The sequence below is a fragment of the Populus alba genome, chromosome 3 (assembly GCF_005239225.2).
Source record: "Populus alba chromosome 3, ASM523922v2, whole genome shotgun sequence".
NCBI classification, from domain to species: Eukaryota; Viridiplantae; Streptophyta; class Magnoliopsida; order Malpighiales; family Salicaceae; genus Populus; species Populus alba.
The window spans coordinates 16,681,746-16,703,841 of NC_133286.1; the positions used below are offsets into that span (position 1 = coordinate 16,681,746).

The window sequence follows — 22,096 nt, forward strand, 5'->3', positions numbered from 1 at the left end:
CGAAATGCATAAATGCTATATTAATAATCCTTACATGATTTTTTACATGTTTATGTTCCTAATTTGCTCATATGGACTGATTTGAAATTTATGTTATTGAATTCATGTTGAATATTCATGAATGTTCTTCATGTTTTTGGTTTTTCTAAGTTTTGATTTGCTTTGATAAAAAAAATAAGTTTTCATGTTTTTTTAAGTTCGATCTTGTTTAGAATTTTGGTTTAGATTTTGGTTTGTTTTTTTTAATTATAGGTAAATCATAAATTAGAAATTTATCAACACTTTTAAATTATATATAAACCACATAATATAACTTACCTCAAATAAAATACTCTAAAAGTATTAATATCTTTCCTGCTGGCAACCAATTATTTACCCTCAAATTTTAAATAAAATTAGTCAATCTAAATCTTCTAATAACCCTAAATCATATAGCTAACTGGTGATTTCTTGACGTCGCACGCGCTGGCAACAATTCTAATAATGTTATGAAAGCACCACTGCCATCACTAACGGAGTCGTTGCTTATAAGTTGGCCTCTATACAGGAATCGTCATTGTTTAACCAGAAAGTTCGAAAACAGAAGTTGAACTGCAGAGCATATACAAAATCCTCATTGCTCGTAGAACTTGTCAAAACTTAAAAGAGTTAAATTAAATAAATAAAAAATGTTATTTTCTATATCTAGTGCAGGGAATTTCCAAATTCTCTTGCCGGTAGCCAGACATCTCTGACAAGCTGGCGAAGAGGATCAATTATATATCATGCGCAGGAAATTATAAAAGAAAAGGAAAAAAAGTTTTGGCATTCTAAGCTAGAAAAACATAAAACGACGAGGACAATATTTAGGGACTCCAGTTTCATGTAACTATTACGTTTTGTGTGGTTTGTTTAAAAGCATCAAACTACTTTTTAAGGTACGAACTTGATGGCCAAAATCATAAAGCAAAAATTTGTTCTCTCTTTTTTCTTTTTCCTTTTTTTTTTTAAAAAAAAGGTTTCTGGTTAAAGGGAGGGAATAGGTACCATTTGTCTCCATCGACAAGCTTGCACGCCAAGCATTGCCCAAAAAGAAGTTCATTTCTTATTAACTAAAGCCTAGCTAGAGGTCAAAAAAAAAAAAGAAAAAAAAAAGAGCTTCCTCTCTTTTTCTACAAATATCTTCGCAATTTCAAGTACTGAATTATAGGGGTAAAGGACGAATCAATCTTTTATTTTTTTTTCAATTTAATCCTTTCACATCAATTTTTTTTATTATATTATTATTATATTAGATAGATTGTTTTTTGTTGGCTATATAGGGAACCCACGATATGATGGGAATTTTTTGCATATGTTTGATGATTAATTTTGTAAAATAAAATTAATATTATTGATATAAAAAATTGAGGTTTGAAGGATATAATTTTACACCAAAATAATTACAGGACTAGAATGGACGGGCAAGACAATTGTATTGGAGCGTACATTGAAGTCATCACAGTTTAGTGATACATGCGACTTTATCTGATAGCGTAACGTTATTGCCTGCAATTGAATTCAAAGTGGTGCACACGAGTTCTTTTTTGATAGTCTGGTGTGTGTCAATGACATATCAACAACAATACTCCAATAACATTTAGTTTTATTTAATTTTTATATCAGATTTAATCATCATTCTCTTAGTTGTCTTTTTTATTTTGTTTTGGATCCTTTTTTAATTGATTTTTTTAAAATTTTAACTCTCAACATTTAGTTTTTATTTTTTTATATCAAATTTGATTTTCATTCTTTAAATTGTTATTTGTTTTATTTTTATTCCTTTTCAATTGATTTTTTTTTTCAATTCCTTCCCTTGTCATTTGTTGATTGAAAAAAAAAAATTTCATGATTTTTTTTTTGGATTTGTCTTTTATAAGGTAATCTCGACCTCATGACTTGATTAAAGATATGGAAGATAGCCTGAGTTGACTTTGGTCTTTTTTAGTTTTTTTTTTAATTGATTTTTTTTTCAATTTTATTCTTCAATTGGTTAGGGATTGAACTTTGTTAATTTCTCACCCTTTTTTTTTTAATAAAGTTATCTCGATTTTATGTCGTGGGTTACACATCTGACAGGTTAAGTCAAGTTGACTCAAGTCTTTTTTTATATGTATATATATATTTTTATTTTCACCCTTTAACATTTGGTTGGTTTTCGAATCAAGATTTATATATATTTTTTATTTTTTTTATATGAAATTATCACAGTTTCATGACCAGGTTGTGGATTTGCTTGGCTGACTCGAGTGGGTCGTTTTTTTTCCTTTTTGTAAATTGTTTTTCTCAACTTCATCATTTGATTTGCTAGGAATTGAGTTTTAGATTATTTTTTTCCACGAAATTATCTCGTTTTTATTTAATTTTTGCTTTGTTATTGAATAAGATAATGAAGACCTTCTAAGAACATTGAAATATATATATATTGTCAAGTGTTTATTTTTTGCAGTTACTTATTGTTAATTTTTTTGTTTAGTTCAAATTATTTACAATCATTATCTTTTTTTTAATTATATTATTAAATTAATTTATTGATTCTAGTGGAGAGAATGACCAAAATTTCAATTTTTTCTTACTTTTTAAAATATACTAGCCTTGCTTAAGCATTTTTGCCACCAATCCAATCATTATCTAAATGTTATAACAAAAATAATTATAAAATCATATATATATATATATATATATATATATATATATATATATGCATTGCAAATCCGTCATAGATTCCCCAAAAAAAAATTTTGAACTTAACAAAACCAATTCGATAATATTCTAATCATTTAGAAAAAATAGTAAAGAAGAACATTGCAAACATTTTAAAAGTTGTAATTATCACTTAACACCCACCTTTTTCTTCCCAATAAAATAAAGTATTTTATCATTATATAATTATAGCAAAACTGTAATCAAGACACACTTTATAAAAATCCTTTTCACATCAACTGTCTCCTTTTTTTTTTTTTTTTTCAATTGGGACAGCACAACACAGCATACTCGTGGATCACATTGCTACACATGCTAAGATTCGAAGATCAAAAAGAAAAATGTTTGAACTAACAGCATATCAAATCACCTTAGAAAAACAAAACAATCTAAATATCCTAACCGTTAGTTAGTTACTGCATTTGATGGATCCTCTCCCCACAGTTCTGGTAGGATTTGAGCTGTCGGCTGTGTTTGGAATTGTATTTTGAAGTGTTTTTAAATATATTTTTTAAAATAAAATATTATTTTAATATATTTTAAAATAAAAAATATTTTAAAATTTAATTTTTAGCCTACTTTCAAATACACTAGTCTTCTATCACACCACAGCTTTTTCACTCCCTCTCTTCTCACTGTCTCTCTCTCTCTCTCTCTCTCTCTCTCTGCATCTCCATTTTGCTAAGCTCACGAAAAGGATATAAATAAAAATGAGCCCTAAGATATGGAGATCTGCTTCTAGAGCTGCACAGTCTCTCCTCTCTTCAGCCTCTAAAAGCTCTCGTTTTTACTCTGGTAATATAATGCATTATCTTTTAGTTCTTTTACAATTCTATTATTCTGCTTCTGTTTTTATTTACCTGTTGTTTACATTTTGTTATTATTGCTGTTGTTCTTAAAAATACTTGATTAGTTTTTTGAATTACTGAAGTGTTTAAATCTGAATGTTACGATTTTTATTTACTGAAATGCTTCTGTTTATGTGATTGTCTATCTTTTTTTGGGTTGTTAATTAACATGTGTACGCAAGCGTAGAGATGGTGTAATTCTTTTGATTGAGGTTAATTTTTCTTTTTCTTTTTTTTCGTATTTAGGCTTATGAATCAGGGTTTAATGTATTAATACTGTGATTGGAATTATGATTTTGGTGAGCACAAGGAAAAGAAAAAAATAGAAATATTTTGATATTCTATATATAATCACTTTGGCTCTAATTTAATTTCGTGGTGGAAATCTTTTAATCTCTAATCTGCTTCTGCTTGGCCACTGTAAACATCAGCAACAAGAATTTCTATTTTGCTCCTCGCTGAGTTGTCAAATAAGACATTAAGCATGTGTTTATGCCGTTAAAGGCGATTCTTTTCTCGCGTTTTTGCTGAACTTTTCTCATCCCACAAACACGAATGTATGCTATATGTGTAGTAGAAAAATTAATGTGAGTAGGATTCGAGAAGTTGTTTTTTTACCCCTTATGAGTTGTCTTATTTGTAGAAGGGAGAGCTGTCGCAGCAGCAGTTTCATTCAGTGGAAAGTTGCCTTTCCTAGCTTCGGCTCATGGAAGGACTGGTTCTTCAAATGTGGCTAGGCAATGGATTTCAGGGGCTCTTGCATTTCCTGCCGCAGGTTTGGACCAAAAATACTGTACTTTTGGCCTCTTTATTTTGTGGTTTAATATGGATTTTGCATGTCTTTTCGATCCAATTGGAATTTTGGCACATCATCATAAACATTTTCTCCTGGATTTCCTGATGCAAAAAGAAAAGAAAAGGTGTTTTGTTTTATTTATTTGGAATTTTACTTATTTTCTTCGTACCAAAGCATCGTGTTACATATTTCACGTGAAAAAAGAAAAAGAGTTTGTGTTAGCTCTTCCATAATTCACGTGAAAAAAAGAAAAGGAGTCTTCAGCATAGAAATGCATAAAGGAAGAGAAGCCTTGTTCCTTGCTCAGGTTTTTTTAGCACAGTGACTTTCAGGACCTCTTCTAGAATAATCACTCTGTGCTTAGGCTTAAGCATGGTAACAGTTGAAATCTTAGGCATGGGAATTGATTGCTTCCCTAAATTTCCCCTGACATTCCAGCTGACTTCCAAAATGCATGAATATGTTGGTGCTATCATACATTCTCTGCTTGTCCTTTCACCAGTTTGAGCTTGTGGGTCTTACGACCACCCAGCCATCCACCCTTCTTTATGACATCCATTAAATCTTCATTTTCATTTGGGAAGTTGTCTCTTGTGAAAATTGCTTGTCAAGCAATATGGAGATGTGGAAGAAGTAAAATAGAGTTGTAGACACCTTAGATTTTCGTATCCTTGCCTACCTCACACCTAAAATTCACCTAAACAATGTAAAAAATGTCTTTCTTAGTGTGTATTTAAGGCTGATCATGTCTATATCTCTTGAAGATATTGATAATTGTGGACGAGAGTCACCATATAATAGTATGCTTTATGAATTATTTCTTGCTTGCATGATATTATTGATTGATTTTCCTCTCTTTAAATATTTGATTTTGACTTTCCTTTCTTCAAATTTTTGCAGTTTATATGCTCCAAGAACAGGAGGCACATGCTGCTCAGGTAATCTAATGAGAATTTGATCCGTGTCGTTAACTGTCACCTACTCACCGGGCGTCTTTTCTTCCTTCCTTGTCATTCTGTTAATGTTCAATCTTCATTCTATATTCAGATGGAGCAAACTTTCATTGCCATCAAGCCTGATGGAGTGCAGAGAGGGCTGGTAAGATAAGCATCTGAATTTTGGCATCTTAAAACCCTATTCCTTGGCAACCTTCTTTAGAGTGCACTGATGCAATCAACTTGAACAAAATTTTGTTGTCTTACCTGTCTAGGTGGTAGCATTTGCTTCTCCCAGTGTTCTGATTGGGCAGGAATGCTTTTTGATGTATAGGTTTTCTGACATGTATTTTTCTTCCAGATTTCAGAAATCATTTCTCGTTTTGAGCGAAAAGGTTTTAAACTTGTAGCAATTAAAGTGGTGGTTCCTTCTAAGGAACATGCTCAGAAACATTATCATGATCTGAAGGAAAGACCGTTCTTTAATGGTCTTTGTGACTTCCTTAGCTCTGGACCTGTTGTTGCCATGGTATGAAAATGAAGAGCAGAATTTTTACCTCAATGTTTGATGTCTACTCTTGACATACTTGAACTTATCCAACTCATGCAGGTATGGGAAGGAGAAGGGGTGATCAAATATGGTAGGAAACTTATTGGAGCAACGGATCCTCAGAAATCAGAACCAGGAACTATCAGGGGTGATCTAGCCGTTGCTATTGGAGGGTAACTGAATTTAGTCCAAATATCTAGTTTTCTGGATCTTATGACATGTTACATGGAGCTCGTGATTGTAAAGTATTGCCTTGCAACTCTTTCACTTGATTGACCCCGTGTGATATTAGTGTTGTTGTGTATTTATTTATCGGGTATCTGACTGTTTTGTATTACGGGACCTGGAAGCCTGCATGATAGTTGTGTTTCATGTTTTTTAGCCTGTAATTGATTTGCATAGGCTAATCTTCCCCTGGTTTGTTTCATGTAGAAATGTCATTCACGGAAGTGACGGACCCGAGACCGCCAAGGATGAGATTAACTTATGGTTCAAACCAGAGGAATTGGTTAGCTACACTAGCAATGCTGAGAAGTGGATCTATGGAGTGAACTGATGAGTATTTTTTGTTTTAGCATCTCTCTTCAGGGATCTAGGTCCCTCGTAAAGAGTGGGATGGACATAATTGTTAGAATAAAATCATTTCTTGTAGAGAGGTGAGTGACATAATTCCTTAGCTACGAATTGCTGGCAATGTGAAATTTGATCATTAATGCATTCCACCTCATTGCCAATAAATGTTGCTTATTTACCTCTAGTTAATTTATCATGGCACACCCTGTAATAATGCTTGGGGTTGCCAAGATGATCCTCCGGATGGTTTGTTTTTAGTTGAGATTGTGCTTGTGGTTGTAATGTGTTTTTTAAAAAATTAATTTTTTTATGTTTTTGTATTTTTTTTAATGTGTTGATTTTAAATATAAATTTTTTTAAAAGTATTATGTTAATATATTTTAAATAAAAATTATTTTAAAAAATAATTGACTATATTCTTAAATATTATTGGTATCGATCAAGTTTGGTGATTGAGTATGAAAAAATGAAGTTTTGAATTAGAAAATATTGGTTTATGAGTTTGTTTGCAAGCGCAGTTCAACATGTTTTTAAAAGAAAATTAAATTTATTTTTGTTAAAATTTAATTTTAAAATAAATTATTTTAATATATTTTAAACAAAAACTATTTTGAAAATTAATTTGCTATATTTTTAAATATTATTAGTAACGATCAAGTTTTTGTGGTTGAGTGTGATACAATGAAGTTTTGAGTTAGAAAATAATGATTTATAAGCTTGTTTAGAAATGCAGGTAAACTTGTGTTTTTAAAAATTTTAAATGTTTTTTTTGTTAAAAATTAATTTTTTAGATATTTTGATGCATTGATATTAAAAAATAATTTTTTAAAATAAAAAAATATTATTTTAATATAAATTTTTTTAAAAAATTTAAAAATAATCACGATTATATTTTCAAAGAAGCATGCATGCATTGGTAACCGCGGTTCCTGTGCAAACAATGATTTTGAGAACTCAAAATCCCAAGCAAAACATAAATAATTCTGTTGGCCCGGCATATGCAATTGTTTCATGCTAACAAGGCGTTTACATAGTATGGGTTGGCTGATAAATGTCAATAATACTTCAAAAAATTAAAAATAAATAAATTAGAATCCGTCTGCCTGAGTTGCGTTTCCGTTCTCCTTTTGAGGTTCAGTCTCGAGGAAAAGTCATCAACACGGCCACCAAATCTCCTTGCATCAGCAATTTTATAAGCATTCAATTCCTTCGTTTTTATTTTTCTACTTTTATCTCAATTGGTCTCTGTTGTCCTTGATGATAGCCAACCAAATACAGCCACATAAAGCCCATTTCTGCTTTCCCTCCCTACGGCGCCGCACCGGATGGTTAACCCACGGAACCCCCGAGATGACGCAATAATTGCTTTAATTTCCACGCGGACTTGAAACATAAATTATTTCATTACCTGTTTTTAATCATTGCTTTAATTTGCCAATCAAAATCCGCTCTCTGTATATAAATATCCCACTCGTCTTTGTCGCCTACTTTCTTTCCCCTCCTCTCGCAAGAATCCCCGATTTGTTTCCTCTTCTTCTAGAAACCCTAACCCGAGTTTCTCTTTCGGTTTTCGCTTCTCCGTCGACGATCCCTTTTAATTTCTTGCTGCTAATCGGTAACCACAGCAACCTTTACGCCTTGATTTTATACAGCATTGATCCTTTGACCTTCCTGTATACTTTAGCTATGCCATGCGTTTCTCTTGTTTGGTCGATTTGTTATGCCTGGCTGTGTTTTGGTCAACGAATGTTGAAATGCTACATGGTTGTTGATTTTGTGATGATTATGTGTGAAGAGCTCTCAGTTTCCTGGATTTAGGGTTTAAGAATAACTAGAAACAGTGCCTATTTTAAGCTTAAAAGATTGAGTTTGCTGCCTGGTTCTTTCCCTTGTTGGGGACATTTGGGCTGCTTTTTCTACCTTTTCTAACTTATGTTTTTGATATTACAGACTTGTCCATGCTTTGTGGTGTTATACATTTATTTGTCAGCCTTTCAAAATATCTAAATAGTTGTATTCTATAAATGACTTTTTTTGTATCCCTGTTGCAGATGGCCATTAAACCACTTACTCATGACGAAATTGCAAATACAGAAAAGAAATTGGACATGCCATTAGGTATGCCAATCTGCCGTTTAATGATTTAACTTGATTGTGTTTTCTCTCTCCTTGTGAATGGACTTCTCATGGATATAGTTCTGCTTTGTTTTATTTTTTAGATGACATCGTCAAAATGTCTAAAAATACAGCTAAACCCAAGAAGCAGCAAAGGGCTCCAGTAGGGAACTTTTCTTTTCTTGGAACATCTTTTGTCTCCTTTCTTAGATTTTCTAGATGTGATTGATGACATGTCTTTTAAATTCGGACAGATTAAAAATCAGAAAATGTTCAACAACCCTGCCCATGAAAAAGCTTTAAAGATGCAGCGTTATATGGACTCAAGGCCTTTGGTTCGGCAGGTATTAAATAGCTGCTTCTAGCACTTGTTATTTTCATACATTTTACCTATTTTTACTGACCCGGTTATTGTTACTCTCAATTTGCTTTTAATTTGGTAATCAGGCTGCCTTGGCTCAAAGAAGGTCAAATTTCCAGAGGAATCAATTTCCTCCAACATCTGAGGCTGCAAGGAAGGCCGCAGTTGCTCGCTTTCGCAATAGAAGTTTTGGTCATAATTTCATGGCTAATGCAAACAGTGCAAGGTATAATGCGATGCAATTTCACACTGCTCCTTTATATAAGAACACTGGTTCTGACTAGTTGGAACGATGCCGGCAGTAACAGGAAATCATCTTATCTTTTTGTGTTGAATTGTGGACTTGTTGCAGGTAAATCTGATGAACTCTGTCTGCCACGTGGTCTTCTGCTTAATAGTTTCCTCACATAGTGTTGTGGATTTCTTGTATGTGACTCGTTGTGTTACAAGTGGCCCATTTGGAGTTATACTAATTATCGATGGCTTCCATTCACATCACCCAAATAGAATCGCCACATTTTGGATATCGTTTGCCTGTTTCGATACAGATATGTCATTTGGGCTGGCTGTAAAAGGTGGTTTGCATGTGATCATGGATATTTTATTTGGAGATGGGCTATGAAAGACACTAAAAAAATGGATGTATTTTAAAACAGTAGACAGGCTTAACAGGTATGAAAAAAGAAAAGATGTCCAATCAGTTGAGGTGATTCTTGACCAGCAATTTTGCAAAGAAATTCATCCTTTGCATATGACCACTAGTGTTCTGTGAATTATTTCTTTACTGAACAGTTCTCTTCCTGTCTGGCAGCAGTGTTAAGTGGATAGTTATTACCTTGTGGGTGTATTTCCATCATTTGGAGGGTTTGAATCGTGTTATCATATGTGGTCATCAGCTTCTTCTTACCACTGGTCTCTGCCCCTTTCCTTATGCATTTAGGTTGAATTTCAACTGATGTGATTAGTTGTAGCTTATTTCACATTCTCAGTCTTCATTCTCATTAATTTTTTACTCTTTCCTGGAAATGGGTGGATAACCAATGAAGGTGCCTATCCTTTGCTGTTAGAAGGTAGTGTCAAGGAGATTTGAAGTCTGGAATTTTCTTTCATTTTAGTCAATTTGATTGATTCTTCCTTGTTCTCGTCTCTTTGATATCTCTCATCTGCCAGATGCATGACTGGCTTTTGATCCAATTTTAGGTTGCTGAGATGGAGTTAACGGGCTTCTTGGTTTCAAAACATTGGACAAGTTATTGCTTGGAAGAATAAAAGTTGTGTTTTGGAATTTTTATGCTCTGAGTGATAAAGAGGGATGCAATGGACTGGATTTCTAGAATATGCCTTCTTTGAAGTTTATGTACACTTTAAGATTTGGCTGGAGAATCATTTCTTTACCAGCACAAGCTTTTCTGTGGCTTTTGTGGGTGATGGATGGTATTCTTGACCTGGGCCTGGAGTTTTTTTTTTTCATAGACAGCACGAGAATTGGTCCTCATAGTTCATCAGATCTGCTGCCTACATTGAGGTCCTGCCCTCAGTTTTTGCAAATAGCATAGACTTAAAAGAGTCCCAACAAAAGCATCCATTCCTTTGAAGTTTTCTTGAGTATAAAAGGAAAAACTGCTGTGAAGAATGATCACTTTTTTTATTCATGTGACTGTTGTCTGCAAAAATGGTTTGTCTTAATTCTTAATTCAATGTAATTTGAACATTTATGTCAAGAATATCAGGTCTCAACCAAGTGGGATTTATCTCATGTGGTTTTCATAAGATCTGATTGATGGTGGTGCTAGCAGTTCAGTGTGGAGAGTATTATGTTGGATTCAGGTGCTTGGTACTCATCCTAGTTACAGAGTCATTTTTTATTGTTTCTGGATGCAGGGCTGGAGGTTTTACAGTCCAGAGGAGAGCTGCAAATGGAGGCTTTGCTATGAAGGTACTTTCTTTTCGTCTCTTAGCTTCATTGGCTTTCTTTCAGGGTTTTCTTCTGTTAAAGATTCTATCTTTTTTCTAAGGCAGATGCATTGTCACTACCACCACCACTACTAGCACCATCACCTTCACCACTACCACTATTATTTTTGAAGTTCTTGCATCCCAAGTTGTGATTTTGTTAGATACATCTGCAGCCTATATGGGTGCAACAAGTTTTTGGGCAAGACATGATTAAACAACGCACCAGACCTTTTTAGGGTTGCTGACCACCATTGGTGATTTGCTAGGGTGTGCAGCAGCGACAATAACGCTGATACTTGTTGTTAATGCATATTGATATGATGCTGATGTTTGCCATTACTGTGCAGTCACCACCACGCCCGAATCAACAACAGCAGCAAGGGGATGGAGGTGCTAAGCAGAGGCCTCAAACATTGGATTCACTGTTTGCTAACATGAAGGAGCAGAGGATGAAAGTCTTTTCACGACAAAACAAAGTTATACAACACAATGGCGGCGGTAGGCGGCCAAGGGTGCCATGGGCAAGAGGTCGATTCTGATACAAACCCTTGTAACATACCAGTCAGAGTAGGTGTTTGTGGCGCTAAAGCAGAGTCTTCTGTGATCATGTCCTTCTCAGTTTCTCTGTGGACCCTGTTTGTTCAAGTTGGGGTGTGCTTCAGTTGCATAACCTAGGGTTCCATAAATTTTCTTTTCTGCTCGTCATCTTGAACTATTTTCAGCATGGTATTTTCTAGTGGCATTGTATATCAGTTGCAGGATATTAATGCAATTCATGCCTTCTCAGAAATTCGTAGTTGATCGTATTTCCACCTTTGCAAGCACTGCTTAACTTGTTGCTGTCGAATGCATGGTTTTTGTCCTTCACTGCCTGGTGAATGCAGATATCAAGCCTGAAGATGGATGGATTTTGGTGCTTTTTAGAGAGATAAATGAGTTGTTCTGTTGTCGCTTTTACCTCTCCCTCCTGCAGCAAATTGCAGTTACTGCCACCCTAGCGTCCCACAGGCCCAGTAGCAGTTAGATAGTGTTTGGCTTTGGTAAAAATTCTAAAAAAAATAATTGTTTAAAAATATTTTTTTATTGGTCTCAAAAGATAAATTTAAAAAATAAAATAAAAATATATTCTTTTAATAAAAAAAATCCAAAAACATCGCCATTACAATATTAAATTAAACGCTATTTTAATATAGAATGGGACGCGATGTACGAATGTGAGATCGCATCTATGCTCCAATCTTCTAATGAGTTAAGTGTCACCTGGCGTAATTATAGGTCAGATTCTCTGAACGGTAGATGTTGAGAGTGCACAAGTCTTCTTCGCTGAGGAACTTTTAAGCAAAATGGCTGGGGAACTGACAACGACATTGGGGAAGGAAAGTCATCTATAAGCTCACGTTATTAGTATAGATAATAATGGTGTTGACCAATTACAACAAGTTGGGGTTGTAGCTCATATGGTAGAGCGCTCGCTTCGCATGCGAGAGGCACGGGGTTCGATTCCCCGCAGCTCCAGCCCGTATATTTTGTCTTACAAAATTATTATTCGTTTTAATCCTAATTTAAGTAATCAGCCACGTGGCAGTGAATAAAGCCCCCGCTTGTCTCTCGCAGTGGCTGTCCTTCCTCGCACACCTCTGGTTTCTGATCTCTTCACCCAGACAGTAACCACAAACTAACTACGCCGGAAAACAAGAACCTCCCTCCCTCACTCCATCCTTTCTTTCATCAAATTTCCTTTTCTTAAAAGGAAAAAAGAAAAATGACAGTAAACTTAGGCTCCTCCTCCTGCCTCTCTCTCTTGTTCTCACACTCTCCTCCTCCAGTCTCCAAACTCTTTCCAAAACCAAACTACACTACTACAGCCACTCTCATCTCCCTCGTATTTTCTTTCAATAAAACCACTCCATTCCTTTCCACTTCAAGAACACCGTCTTTAAAACCACTCCCTTTTTCCCTAAGCCAATCCGATAACGAAATCGTTGACAACACCAACTCTGTGTTATCACTAAACGAAGAGTCACTTTCTAGAGTCTCCGCTGCTAAAGACGCCAATGAAGCATTACAAATTATCGCCGAAATTACTAACAGAAGCAACGGTTTAGTTAGTGTAACCGATTGTTGTGGTATTATAACTGCCGCCATTGATCGCTGCAATGCCGATTTGGCTCTCTCTGTTTTTTACGCTATGCGTTCCAGCTTCGACCAAGGTAGTTTGTTTGTTGTCAATAAGTAGCATTCAATTTTTTATTTTATAATTTGATTTGATTTTCAGGTGATGCTGAGATTGAGAGATGGAAATGGTCACGGCCGGATGTCAGTGTTTACACGTCATTAGTTCAAGGTCTTGCTGCGGCTTTGAAGGTTTCTGACGCTCTTAAAATGATTGATTATATTTGCCGCATTGGAGTGTCGCCTAGCGAAGAGGTAAATGCTGATATATATATATATATATATATTAATAAAAACAAACAAACAAAAAATTAAGTAAATTAACTTTGGATGTTTGTGGTTTTGGTAGGTTCCGTTCGGGAAGGTAGTGAGATGTCCAACTTGTATGATAGCTGTTGCTGTTGCACAACCTCAGCATGGCATTCAGGTATTTCAATACAAGGAAGGGGTTTTCATAATGAGCTTTATTATATATATTGGGATATGATTAATGTCGACTCAAACTGTAAAAAAGCTACCATTTTGGGAAGGGTCTGATGCTTCTGATCATAAAAAGTATAAGTTTATTCCTTGCAATGTTGTTGTTTGAAATGTTGTGGTGATAGTATATAATGCTTTTGCTGTAGATTGCATCTTGTGCCAAGTGCCGATACCAGTATGAGCTTGTTTCTGGGGATATCACTAGTATTGACTCAGAAGCAATCAGGTTGGTTTACTTCCATCTGTATTGTTGCAATCAAGCTACCTGCTGTCTATTGTGTTTGTAAAGTTTAAAATATGTAGTCCAGTGTTTCTTATTTGATAAGGTACAGTTTGAACCGATAGATTCCTTTTTACAATAAAAGTAGTATGGTGTTGATCTTGGGATATTCACTTTTTCTAAGGAACTACTCCTGCCGAACGCAGCATGGATCTTCCAGCTTGGGAAAGGGGGCTGAGATTTTTGCAAATAATGAAGCAAAGTATTCCTGCAGCTGTTCACTCCATTGTGGTATGTTTTTCTTGAATTTGAATGTCAACTGGTTCTTGTGCTTTTATGAGTTTTATGAAACATACAGGTTGTTGTGGTATTTTTAACTTTTATGGCCATCACTGCTTGTGTTTCTTAGGTCTAAAAAGCTCTGCAGTTGCAGGATGAGATTGTCATGATAGTTCAAAATGGTCGAATATTTTTTTGTCAATACCAGGAAGTTATTTTTGCTAGTTGATCTAATGTCCTCATGCTAGATAGGATACTTAGGTTCCATACACCATTAATGCCAAATTTTGCTTTCTGTATGCTTAAAAACTCATCTTCAATAGCAACCTTTATGCAATCCCATGTGGCAAGTTTTTCCATCCAATGTGACATAGTGGTATATCCTTGTCCGTTGTCCTAGTAGATTATGGAGACCTGGATTTTGATCTTTATGCTTCCTTTCTCACTGTCCATTCACTGGACTAAATTCATATTAACTAAAAATACCGCCTGATTAGACCTTCAAATGGTACCTTAAGTTTCCAATCTTCTGCTGTGCTCATTCCCTTTAAACATCTTCTAGTAATTTCAATGCATCTCTACTTTTCAGGTACAGACCCCTTCTGGTATGGCACGTACACAGAGATTTGCTACTGAAACAGTCGACCTTCCAGCACAAGAAGGTGAAAGGGTGACCATTTCTTCAGCAGCTCCATCAAATATTTATAGAAATGTTGGCCCCTTTAAATTTAGTCCAAAGGCGCCCAATGTATACCCTGGAGAACCTTTGTGCCTGATGAACCATGAAAATGATCGGGAGTCACTTCTGTTACGAGCCCCTGTAAAAGATGAAAAGTTATCCTTGCTTAACCCTTCTGTCCTTGTTCCACTTCTTGCTGTCTTGGCTACTGGAGACGCTGCATCTGGTATTATTGATCCCAGCTTGCCCCAGTTCCTTTTAGTTGCTGCTATTTCTTCTCTGGGTGTTGGAGCTACTCTAAATAAACTAGTTCTCCCGAGATTGAACCAGGTGAACCTCATTCTCCTGTTTTCTTGGGTTTTTTCCTGTTAACAATTATCTGCCATCGAGATACCAGACATGGGCGTATGACTTTCTTCTAGCTCCTAATCTATTCATGTCATTAAAGTTCCAGCATTTAGCTACTACACTCTGCTTTTCTTTTTCCTTGTTTTTTGCATGTCCTTTATGTCCAAGCTCGATTTGCATCTTAAACAGAACATTGATTCACTGATTCCTATGCCTCCATGCCTTTTTTAGACTGTCACTGTTGTAAAGCTGCTACTTGTAATTCAATGAAGTTTAATTTGTTTAAGTGGCATAAATGGTCTGCAACCCTAAAGATTCTGTTTAGAACACAAAATGAATATACTCATTTCTTTGATGTTGTCAGCTTCCTCAAAAGTCAGTGGATGTAACTGCAATCAAGCAGAAGCTGTTATCTCAATATGATGTACTTCAGTCTCGCATCAAGGAACTAAAAGAAGCAGCAGAAAAAGAGGTATTCCCGTGCATACCATGACTGGTACTGTCACAACTTAAGTGATTAGTTTCTTGATATGGTTGTAATTTCTTAACTGAGGTTTCAAATTGTTGGAACGTCAAGTGCAACAGATGTGCTCAAAAGATTTGAAAGAAATGGCTGTAATATGTCTATATGTTGTGTGTATAGGTATGGATGTTGGCTCGGATGTCTCAGCTGGAGAACAAAATTTTTGCTGTTGGAGAACTTTCTTATCGGTGAAACCCCCTTGACCCTCCAGTAATCCAGTTCATAATATTTACCGTGTTCATTCCAAACCTATTGTGGCTCACTCCCTTCATTCTCTCAGTGCTCGTATGGATAGGGTGAAAAGGGTCCGAGAAGGATTGGAAAAGTCACTCAAAGGACTGATTGGACTCATTGATAGCTATGCAAGAGTATGTGTTTGACACTAGAGGAGGAAAAAAAAAAACAAGAAAAGAAAACTCAACCTTTTCCCCCTATATTCATTCTCATCACCCAATTTCAACACCAACAAATGCACACATTTGTGTTTCAGTTTCTGCTTCCAGATTGGGATCAGTTAAGATGATTACTGTTCACTTGCAGATTTCTTCCATGATTGAAATTGAAGTTGAAATGGACTCTGATGTTCTTGCTGCTGAAGCAATGAGCAATGTGGTGTGTGGCATTTCAGTTGCTTTGTATCCTTGATCTCACAATGCTGATATAAAGCTACTGAACTCAGTAATTTTTGTTTGCAGGAAAGCATTGCTGAACAGATACAGAAAATTATGGAACTGGAAAATCTTGAAGAGGCAGGTTTTTTTTAGTCTTTACCATCTCTGAAAGCAAAATAGTCGGATTGAGAATGTCAAAGCCAAACTTTAATATAATTACAGCAAAAGAAGAGCTAAAACCTGGATTTTTATGAAATGAGTATGCAAACGTGACTTGGTCGTGAACTCTTGAGCTTAACTGTATTGGATTCTTGAAAACAAACAGATCAATAGAGAGAGAAGAGGCCAGCTGTGTAAATCATCTGGATATCCATTCGTTGTGCAGTTTGCTTTGGTTTTCCATTTATTCTTTCTCTCCTTCTTCCTTCCTTCTTTCTTTTTATCAATTAAAAGAAAATTCTTGTTTGATGCAGAGATGGAGACTACAAGCTGAAGCAAATGATGAGGCTGAAAGACTACTTAGTTCCCAACCTGTACCAACTGAGCAGGTTTAGCCATGGTTCGGGTTAGAATTCAGCCACTGACTTCCAGTTTGCGAAGTGTTACATTGATATACCTTAGGCCCCTGCTCAAGAAGATGTGCTCGGCTGAATCATCTAAAAAGCAGGCAGCAAATACACTAGCGTGAATACTAACCCATGATCAGAACTACCATAAATTGCACATCTATGCGTAGATATGGAGGATCAGAAGCTAGCTGCTTGGTGGTGTCACAGCCGAAAACGTTTTCTGGTACTCATTGAGTAATTAACCCATTCAAGCTACAAAGGTAATTCTTATGTGTTTTAACGTATGTTAATGGAAATCGTAAAATTGATCACCTCACGTGAGTGTTGTAACACTTATGCCTGTACAGATATGGGGACTTGCTTATAATTTTATTCCTTATTATTGTAGTTAATTTCCGATTATTCTGCAGAAAGAAGTTAGAACCATTTGTGTTTCCTTTTGTGAATCCCGGATTACGTCAACAATGAATAGGATGTTAAGGTGTCTCCATCTGATGATGTCCTGTAGTAGTCCTGTGAGTGGATTTCTTATTTTTCCGACTACATGTTGCATATGTTTTTGGTCAAAAGTCGGTTGAAGCTAAAATAGGTGGCAAGTATATTTAATGGTTGAGTCAACGTTGCCACTGCAATTCGTTACCTAATTCAGCTTTGCTGTTGGTCCAGGCAGCAAAGCATATGCAAAGTCAATCAGTTAGATCTAAGGATTTCTTTTATTTTTGTATTTTTGTTTTTGTTTTTGTTTTTTGCTATTGTTTTCTTGTTTTTCTAGGTTTAGTTGTGGCAGTAATTTGAAGAAAAAAAAAAGACTCATGTCAGTTTGTTTCTAATTTTATTTTATTTTTAAGAGAAGGGGAAAGAAGATGAGAGGAGAGGGTGGCTGAGGATGACAGGGATTTGCCCTCTTCTTTCCCTGCCATGTCTCTTATGGTATTATTACGTAGTTTGGAAACAAACCGATATTAGTAAAGGGTTTTGGCTTTTACTTTTGCGGGTTGCAAAACCTGCTAACCTAAAGTAGAGAATTCGAGCTCCTTTTGCATGTAAAGTACGAGAATTTTAACAAGACAAAAAGCAAGATGACACGAGGAAACCTTGTTAAAGAGATGATCTGAACTCCTTTTTGCTTTTGTGTGAAGCCAGGACAATGAGACAACATGCAACTCAGTTCATGAAATTGATACTTGTGTCTAAAAAGTTGGTGTGTGGCTTGTAAATGGCATTACTGCTTTTACACATCATGTTAGAAAAGCTAAATTAGACCCGAGTATCATTTTCGGCATAATGATGCTGATTAACAAAATAATTAAAAGAGATGGGTTCGGTTTTATTCTTCATATGAATAGTGAACCAATTAACTCTTTTTTTCTCATTTTTAAATGTTTTTTTTTCTTTTCAGTTATATCATTTTATTGCCTAATTAGAAAGAAATTAAGCTTGAGTTTGTGATAAAAATAAAATATTTAAAGATAAAGGACTGACATGTAAAACATGAAGAAAATATATAACTAGACATATTAGCGACAATTTTCTTGTTGATCCAGAGTTTATTTTTCTTTATTATTTAGTCTTTGAACAAGAGAGAGAAGAGAGAAATTTATCTTAAAACAGTAAATAAAGAAAAGGTGGCCGGTGAGATCTTTTTTAGGCAAAAAAAACTCATCATTATAAGGTGTCAACAACGATAAAAAATTTAATGGTGATGATTTTTTTAAAAAACATCCTTATTAAAAAGATTATGCTCAATTTAAAGATTTTTTATTTAATTAATTTTTGTTTTTTAGATGATTTTAGAGTATTTTAGGATTATTAAATGGTTTGAAGAGGGTTTTATACTTTTATTATGTTTTAGATATCTTCTTAAGTGAAAATGGTTTTTAATCTAATTTTATTATCTAACAAATAAAATATCATTTATCATAATAAACAATGTGTTGTTTATTATTTTTAAAAAAAAAAAGAAGACAAGTAATCTATTATCCACCTTTTTAAAAAAATATATGGCCTAGATATATAGACCTATCTCAAGCCCATGCTCCAGGGCTATTTTTTTAAGGCTTGAACATGATAGGGCACTTAGCCCGTATATCTGGTTTTTTTTTTTTTTTTAATCTTTATGTTTTTTTTATTTTTTATTTTTTATTTTTTTTTTTATTCTTCAAGGTTGGGTTTTTATCGATTTTTTAAAAAAAATCCTTTAATATTTTTGTTAATTTTTTTTTTTTATTTAATAAAATAAAATAAATTAATTGAATCCAGTGAAGGTTAAAGTGAACTTTTGTTTTCCTTTAAGGTCTTTTTTTTTAGATTTGTTAGGCAACAAAGTTATAATATAACGATTTTTATATAATTTAATTTAAAATTAGAGTAAAATAAAGAATTGAGGTGGGAAGTTTTTAAGTTCGTCTTATTATACGTGTAATGACAATACTAAAAAAAGTATTACATCTTGAATATATATATATATATATATATAAAAAATTTTCGGTCCAAATTGCAGTCTGGCGCAGGAAATAACTATTATAATTTAAAATCAAATCAATAAAAATATGACAATCTTTTTAGCCACCTTTTAGTTATTTGTCGCCTCAAAACTCTTTAAAGGTGCATATATTCGAGTCCTAGAGGTTTTGTTGAATCATCAATTAATCTTAATCTTATTCATTAAATAGGTCCTGTTTGTTTTTTTTTTATTTTAAAAATATTTTTAAAAAAATTAAAATTTTTATTTTTTTGTTATTTTAAATTAATATTTTTATTTTGTTTTTAAATTATTTTAATTCACTAATATCAAAAATAATTTTAAAAAAATAAAAAATTATTTTAATATATTTTTAAATGAAAAGCATGTTGAAAAGCAATCTCAACTACACTTCTCATTTTAAGTGTTTTACTGTTTATAATGAACAGTTAACAATTAATAGTCTTCCTTTTCTTTTCTTTTTTTCATGATATCAGGTTTATTTATTTATTTAATTATTTTGTGACCTAATTTTATGAAATAAAATTTTAAATTATAGAAAAAAAATTTAAAAGAGATTATCATAATATAAAACGTGAAAAAAAACATGTGGTCAACCTCAAAGTTTTTACTGTTTTCATTTTATTACAATAGTATATCTTATTTAATTTTTAATCTTTGTCTTCGAATAAAAAGAAGAAAAAGTCACCTTAGAATGCAAAAGAACAGGAAATATATGTAACATTCCAGCTATGAAAAAAATCATGTTTTGTATCAACGAATTTCATTTTATATGAAAGATAAAAGATAAAAGGCAGGCATGTAAGCTTTACCTTAAAGGCCACATGGGCCTAGATTCCGAACCTCTATTTATTTAACTCATTATGCTCTTTCATATATATTAAAAATATCAATCTATTAAATATAATTCAATTTACATTTCTATTTTATGACTTCATAGCATTTCTTGATAACATTATCAAATGTGTTACATAAAAATATCATGAAAATAAGTAACTTAAAAATATCATTTCTAAAAATAAGATTATAGTTTTTTTATATAAAATGATCATTTGCCTTCTTTTTACGGTCCTTCATAAATTTTATTTATTTCTTTTCTTAAATTTTGATTTTTGAATCTTTTGCATGAGTTTTTTAACATTCTCAATATATTATTTTCATGTTTATCAATAGATCTTCAGCATAATAATAAAATCATCAAATATTTTTAATTAAATCTTGCTCTTATGATTCTTATAATTTTATTTCCTTAGAAAAATAAAAATATTTAAAATTTTTTGTTTTTTGGGATCCTTTAGAGTTTATCGGATATTTATTCTAATTCCCTTCAATTTTTACCAAATGAAGTACATGTTAAAAAAAAACTATATTTTTTATTGAAAAAATAGATTGATAAGAACAAGAAGGATTATACTGGTAAGTTATTTTATTTTGATAGAATATCTAAACTCATAATCTCCTTATTAAAATATATGAATAACTTTCAGCATCACGAGATCGGATATATTGACTTGTAAATTATCTCTCAACTTCCTTAGCAGTCAGTAAGCCATACACGTGTACGGGCCAAGAGAAAAGAAAAGGAAAGTTATTCTTCTCTCCCTCTCCTTTTTATTTTTCTTTTGGATACTGTCTCTCTGTGTCCTCTGAGTGGAAGAATATATACGAAACTGCAGAGCATGCCATTTCTCAGCTCTTTTGTTTTATTACTAGTTTGATTTATGCAGATGGAGTTTTTTTTTTTTTTTTAATAAGAAAAAAGTGTGAAAGTTGCTAGCATTTTCTTATCATCAAAATATCAAATATCAGAGTTTATACATGTATTTAATAAAACAAATTAAAAATTATTTGTATTAATAACTAATAATAATTTTATTCATTTTATAAAAGATATAAGAGCTTTCTATGCCATGCGTGTATTTGGGCCGAAAAAGAAAAAAAGTTATTCTTATCCCCCCCTTCCTTTTATCTTTCTTTTGGATATTGCTTATTCTTTTCTCCTTGTTAGAAGCATAGTTTTAAAATCCGGTCTGATTCTACTGGTTAACCTAGTCAACCTGGTGTTGAAATCGGATCAGATTAAAGAAAAAAAAACCCGGTGTAACAAAATGGGTTGACTCGGTAACCCGGTAAAACTCGGTCAAAAATTTAGTTATAACTTGTTTATTTTTAATTTTTTTTACTAAAATAACATTATTTTAATTTTTTTTTAAATAAACTGATCAAGACAACTTGGTGACCTAACCCAAACCTAAAACCTGAGTCTTTAAACTGAACCGAATCTGAAAAATATGAGTGTAGATATACAACACGAAACTGCCAAGTATGCCTGCTTTCAATTCTCCCACTTGACCTTTGTTAACTCACATTGCATGTTGAGTTTATTCTCGGCTCATGATAGCTCATTTTTTTATTTTTTAACAACAAATGAATGTTTGTATATTTTAATTGATTAAATTTTAAATTTGTGTTTAAAAATTACTAGTTTGAATGTTAATAATTTTAGGATAACTGAAAACTTATATAAATATTAATTTTAAGATCTTGGAGAATTAATCAAAATATACATAAACCGACTTAGATACCCACAATTAAAAAAAAACAAATTAATGTAACAAAAATAAAAATAAAAATGACTGGATGAGTAGTCACACATGGTTTATCACTATTATCCTACACACATGGCTTATTGCATATTAAATTTGTTAATTCTTAATTAATGAAATTTTATGGATGTAATTATAGTATATTTTAAAGTTATTTAAATTGTTATAAATTTTTATTTAAATTATATATTTTAAGGTGTTTGAATTTTTATATTTTATATTTTATATTTTACTTTTTTCTTTAATTATATTATTTAATTATTTGATTTTTG

At 33.1% G+C, this 22,096-nt stretch overlaps 3 protein-coding genes and 1 non-coding gene across 8 annotated transcripts; all 4 read left to right on the top strand.

Annotated features, from left to right (window-relative positions):
- Nucleotides 1–3,328: 3,328 nt before the first annotated feature.
- LOC118034136 (nucleoside diphosphate kinase 3) lies at nt 3,329–6,607 on the top strand. 3 transcript variants are annotated; one of them, XR_004684983.2, is made up of 7 exons: nt 3,329–3,516; nt 4,213–4,344; nt 5,266–5,303; nt 5,413–5,463; nt 5,662–5,829; nt 5,911–6,095; nt 6,283–6,607. XR_004684983.2 is itself a non-coding variant. In XM_035039356.2 (7 exons), the coding sequence occupies exons 1-7, from the start codon at nt 3,432–3,434 to the stop codon at nt 6,404–6,406; spliced, it is 708 nt and encodes a 235-aa protein (XP_034895247.1). In that variant the 5' UTR covers nt 3,329–3,431; the 3' UTR covers nt 6,407–6,607. The 3 variants fall into 3 exon arrangements, 2 of the variants coding, with proteins under 2 accessions (XP_034895247.1, XP_034895239.1); XM_035039356.2 differs by having other exon boundaries at nt 4,216–4,344; nt 5,911–6,023; XM_035039348.2 differs by having other exon boundaries at nt 3,331–3,516; nt 5,911–6,023.
- Nucleotides 6,608–7,861: 1,254 nt separating this feature from the next.
- LOC118034153 (uncharacterized) lies at nt 7,862–11,661 on the top strand. The gene is made up of 7 exons (XM_035039369.2): nt 7,862–8,038; nt 8,475–8,541; nt 8,643–8,701; nt 8,793–8,882; nt 8,986–9,125; nt 10,781–10,835; nt 11,203–11,661. The coding sequence occupies exons 2-7, from the start codon at nt 8,475–8,477 to the stop codon at nt 11,392–11,394; spliced, it is 603 nt and encodes a 200-aa protein (XP_034895260.1). The 5' UTR covers nt 7,862–8,038; the 3' UTR covers nt 11,395–11,661.
- Nucleotides 11,662–12,297: 636 nt separating this feature from the next.
- TRNAA-CGC (transfer RNA alanine (anticodon CGC)) lies at nt 12,298–12,370 on the top strand. Its single transcript has one exon. It is a non-coding gene; the product is annotated as a tRNA-Ala (tRNA).
- Nucleotides 12,371–12,447: 77 nt separating this feature from the next.
- Nucleotides 12,448–17,128, top strand: LOC118034162 (uncharacterized). 3 transcript variants are annotated; one of them, XM_035039380.2, is made up of 12 exons: nt 12,452–13,065; nt 13,131–13,282; nt 13,377–13,454; nt 13,654–13,733; nt 13,934–14,018; nt 14,596–15,015; nt 15,398–15,505; nt 15,677–15,744; nt 15,837–15,924; nt 16,097–16,168; nt 16,252–16,305; nt 16,641–17,128. In XM_035039380.2, the coding sequence occupies exons 1-12, from the start codon at nt 12,618–12,620 to the stop codon at nt 16,719–16,721; spliced, it is 1,734 nt and encodes a 577-aa protein (XP_034895271.1). In that variant the 5' UTR covers nt 12,452–12,617; the 3' UTR covers nt 16,722–17,128. The 3 variants fall into 3 exon arrangements, 2 of the variants coding, with proteins under 2 accessions (XP_073263918.1, XP_034895271.1); XR_012169311.1 differs by lacking the exons at nt 16,097–16,168; nt 16,252–16,305; nt 16,641–17,128 and having other exon boundaries at nt 12,448–13,065; nt 15,398–15,529; nt 15,837–15,972; XM_073407817.1 differs by lacking the exons at nt 16,097–16,168; nt 16,252–16,305; nt 16,641–17,128 and having other exon boundaries at nt 12,448–13,065; nt 15,398–15,529; nt 15,677–15,972.
- The last annotated feature ends 4,968 nt before the right edge of the window (nt 17,129–22,096 follow it).

Excerpts from the sequence above, each read along its gene's own strand:
- LOC118034136 (XM_035039348.2), top strand. The coding sequence starts at position 3,432 with ATGAGCCCTAAGATATGGAGATCTGCTTCTAGAGCTGCACAGTCTCTC. Across the intron at positions 3,517-4,212 it reads AAGCTCTCGTTTTTACTCTG|AAGGGAGAGCTGTCGCAGCA; the intron begins GTAATATAATGC and ends TCTTATTTGTAG. Across the intron at positions 6,024-6,282 it reads CTAGCCGTTGCTATTGGAGG|AAATGTCATTCACGGAAGTG; the intron begins GTAACTGAATTT and ends TGTTTCATGTAG.
- LOC118034153 (XM_035039369.2), top strand. The coding sequence starts at position 8,475 with ATGGCCATTAAACCACTTACTCATGACGAAATTGCAAATACAGAAAAG. Across the intron at positions 8,702-8,792 it reads AGAAGCAGCAAAGGGCTCCA|ATTAAAAATCAGAAAATGTT; the intron begins GTAGGGAACTTT and ends AAATTCGGACAG. Across the intron at positions 10,836-11,202 it reads ATGGAGGCTTTGCTATGAAG|TCACCACCACGCCCGAATCA; the intron begins GTACTTTCTTTT and ends ATTACTGTGCAG.
- LOC118034162 (XM_035039380.2), top strand. The coding sequence starts at position 12,618 with ATGACAGTAAACTTAGGCTCCTCCTCCTGCCTCTCTCTCTTGTTCTCA. Across the intron at positions 15,745-15,836 it reads GTTGGAGAACTTTCTTATCG|TGCTCGTATGGATAGGGTGA; the intron begins GTGAAACCCCCT and ends TCATTCTCTCAG. Across the intron at positions 16,306-16,640 it reads AACTGGAAAATCTTGAAGAG|AGATGGAGACTACAAGCTGA; the intron begins GCAGGTTTTTTT and ends TGTTTGATGCAG.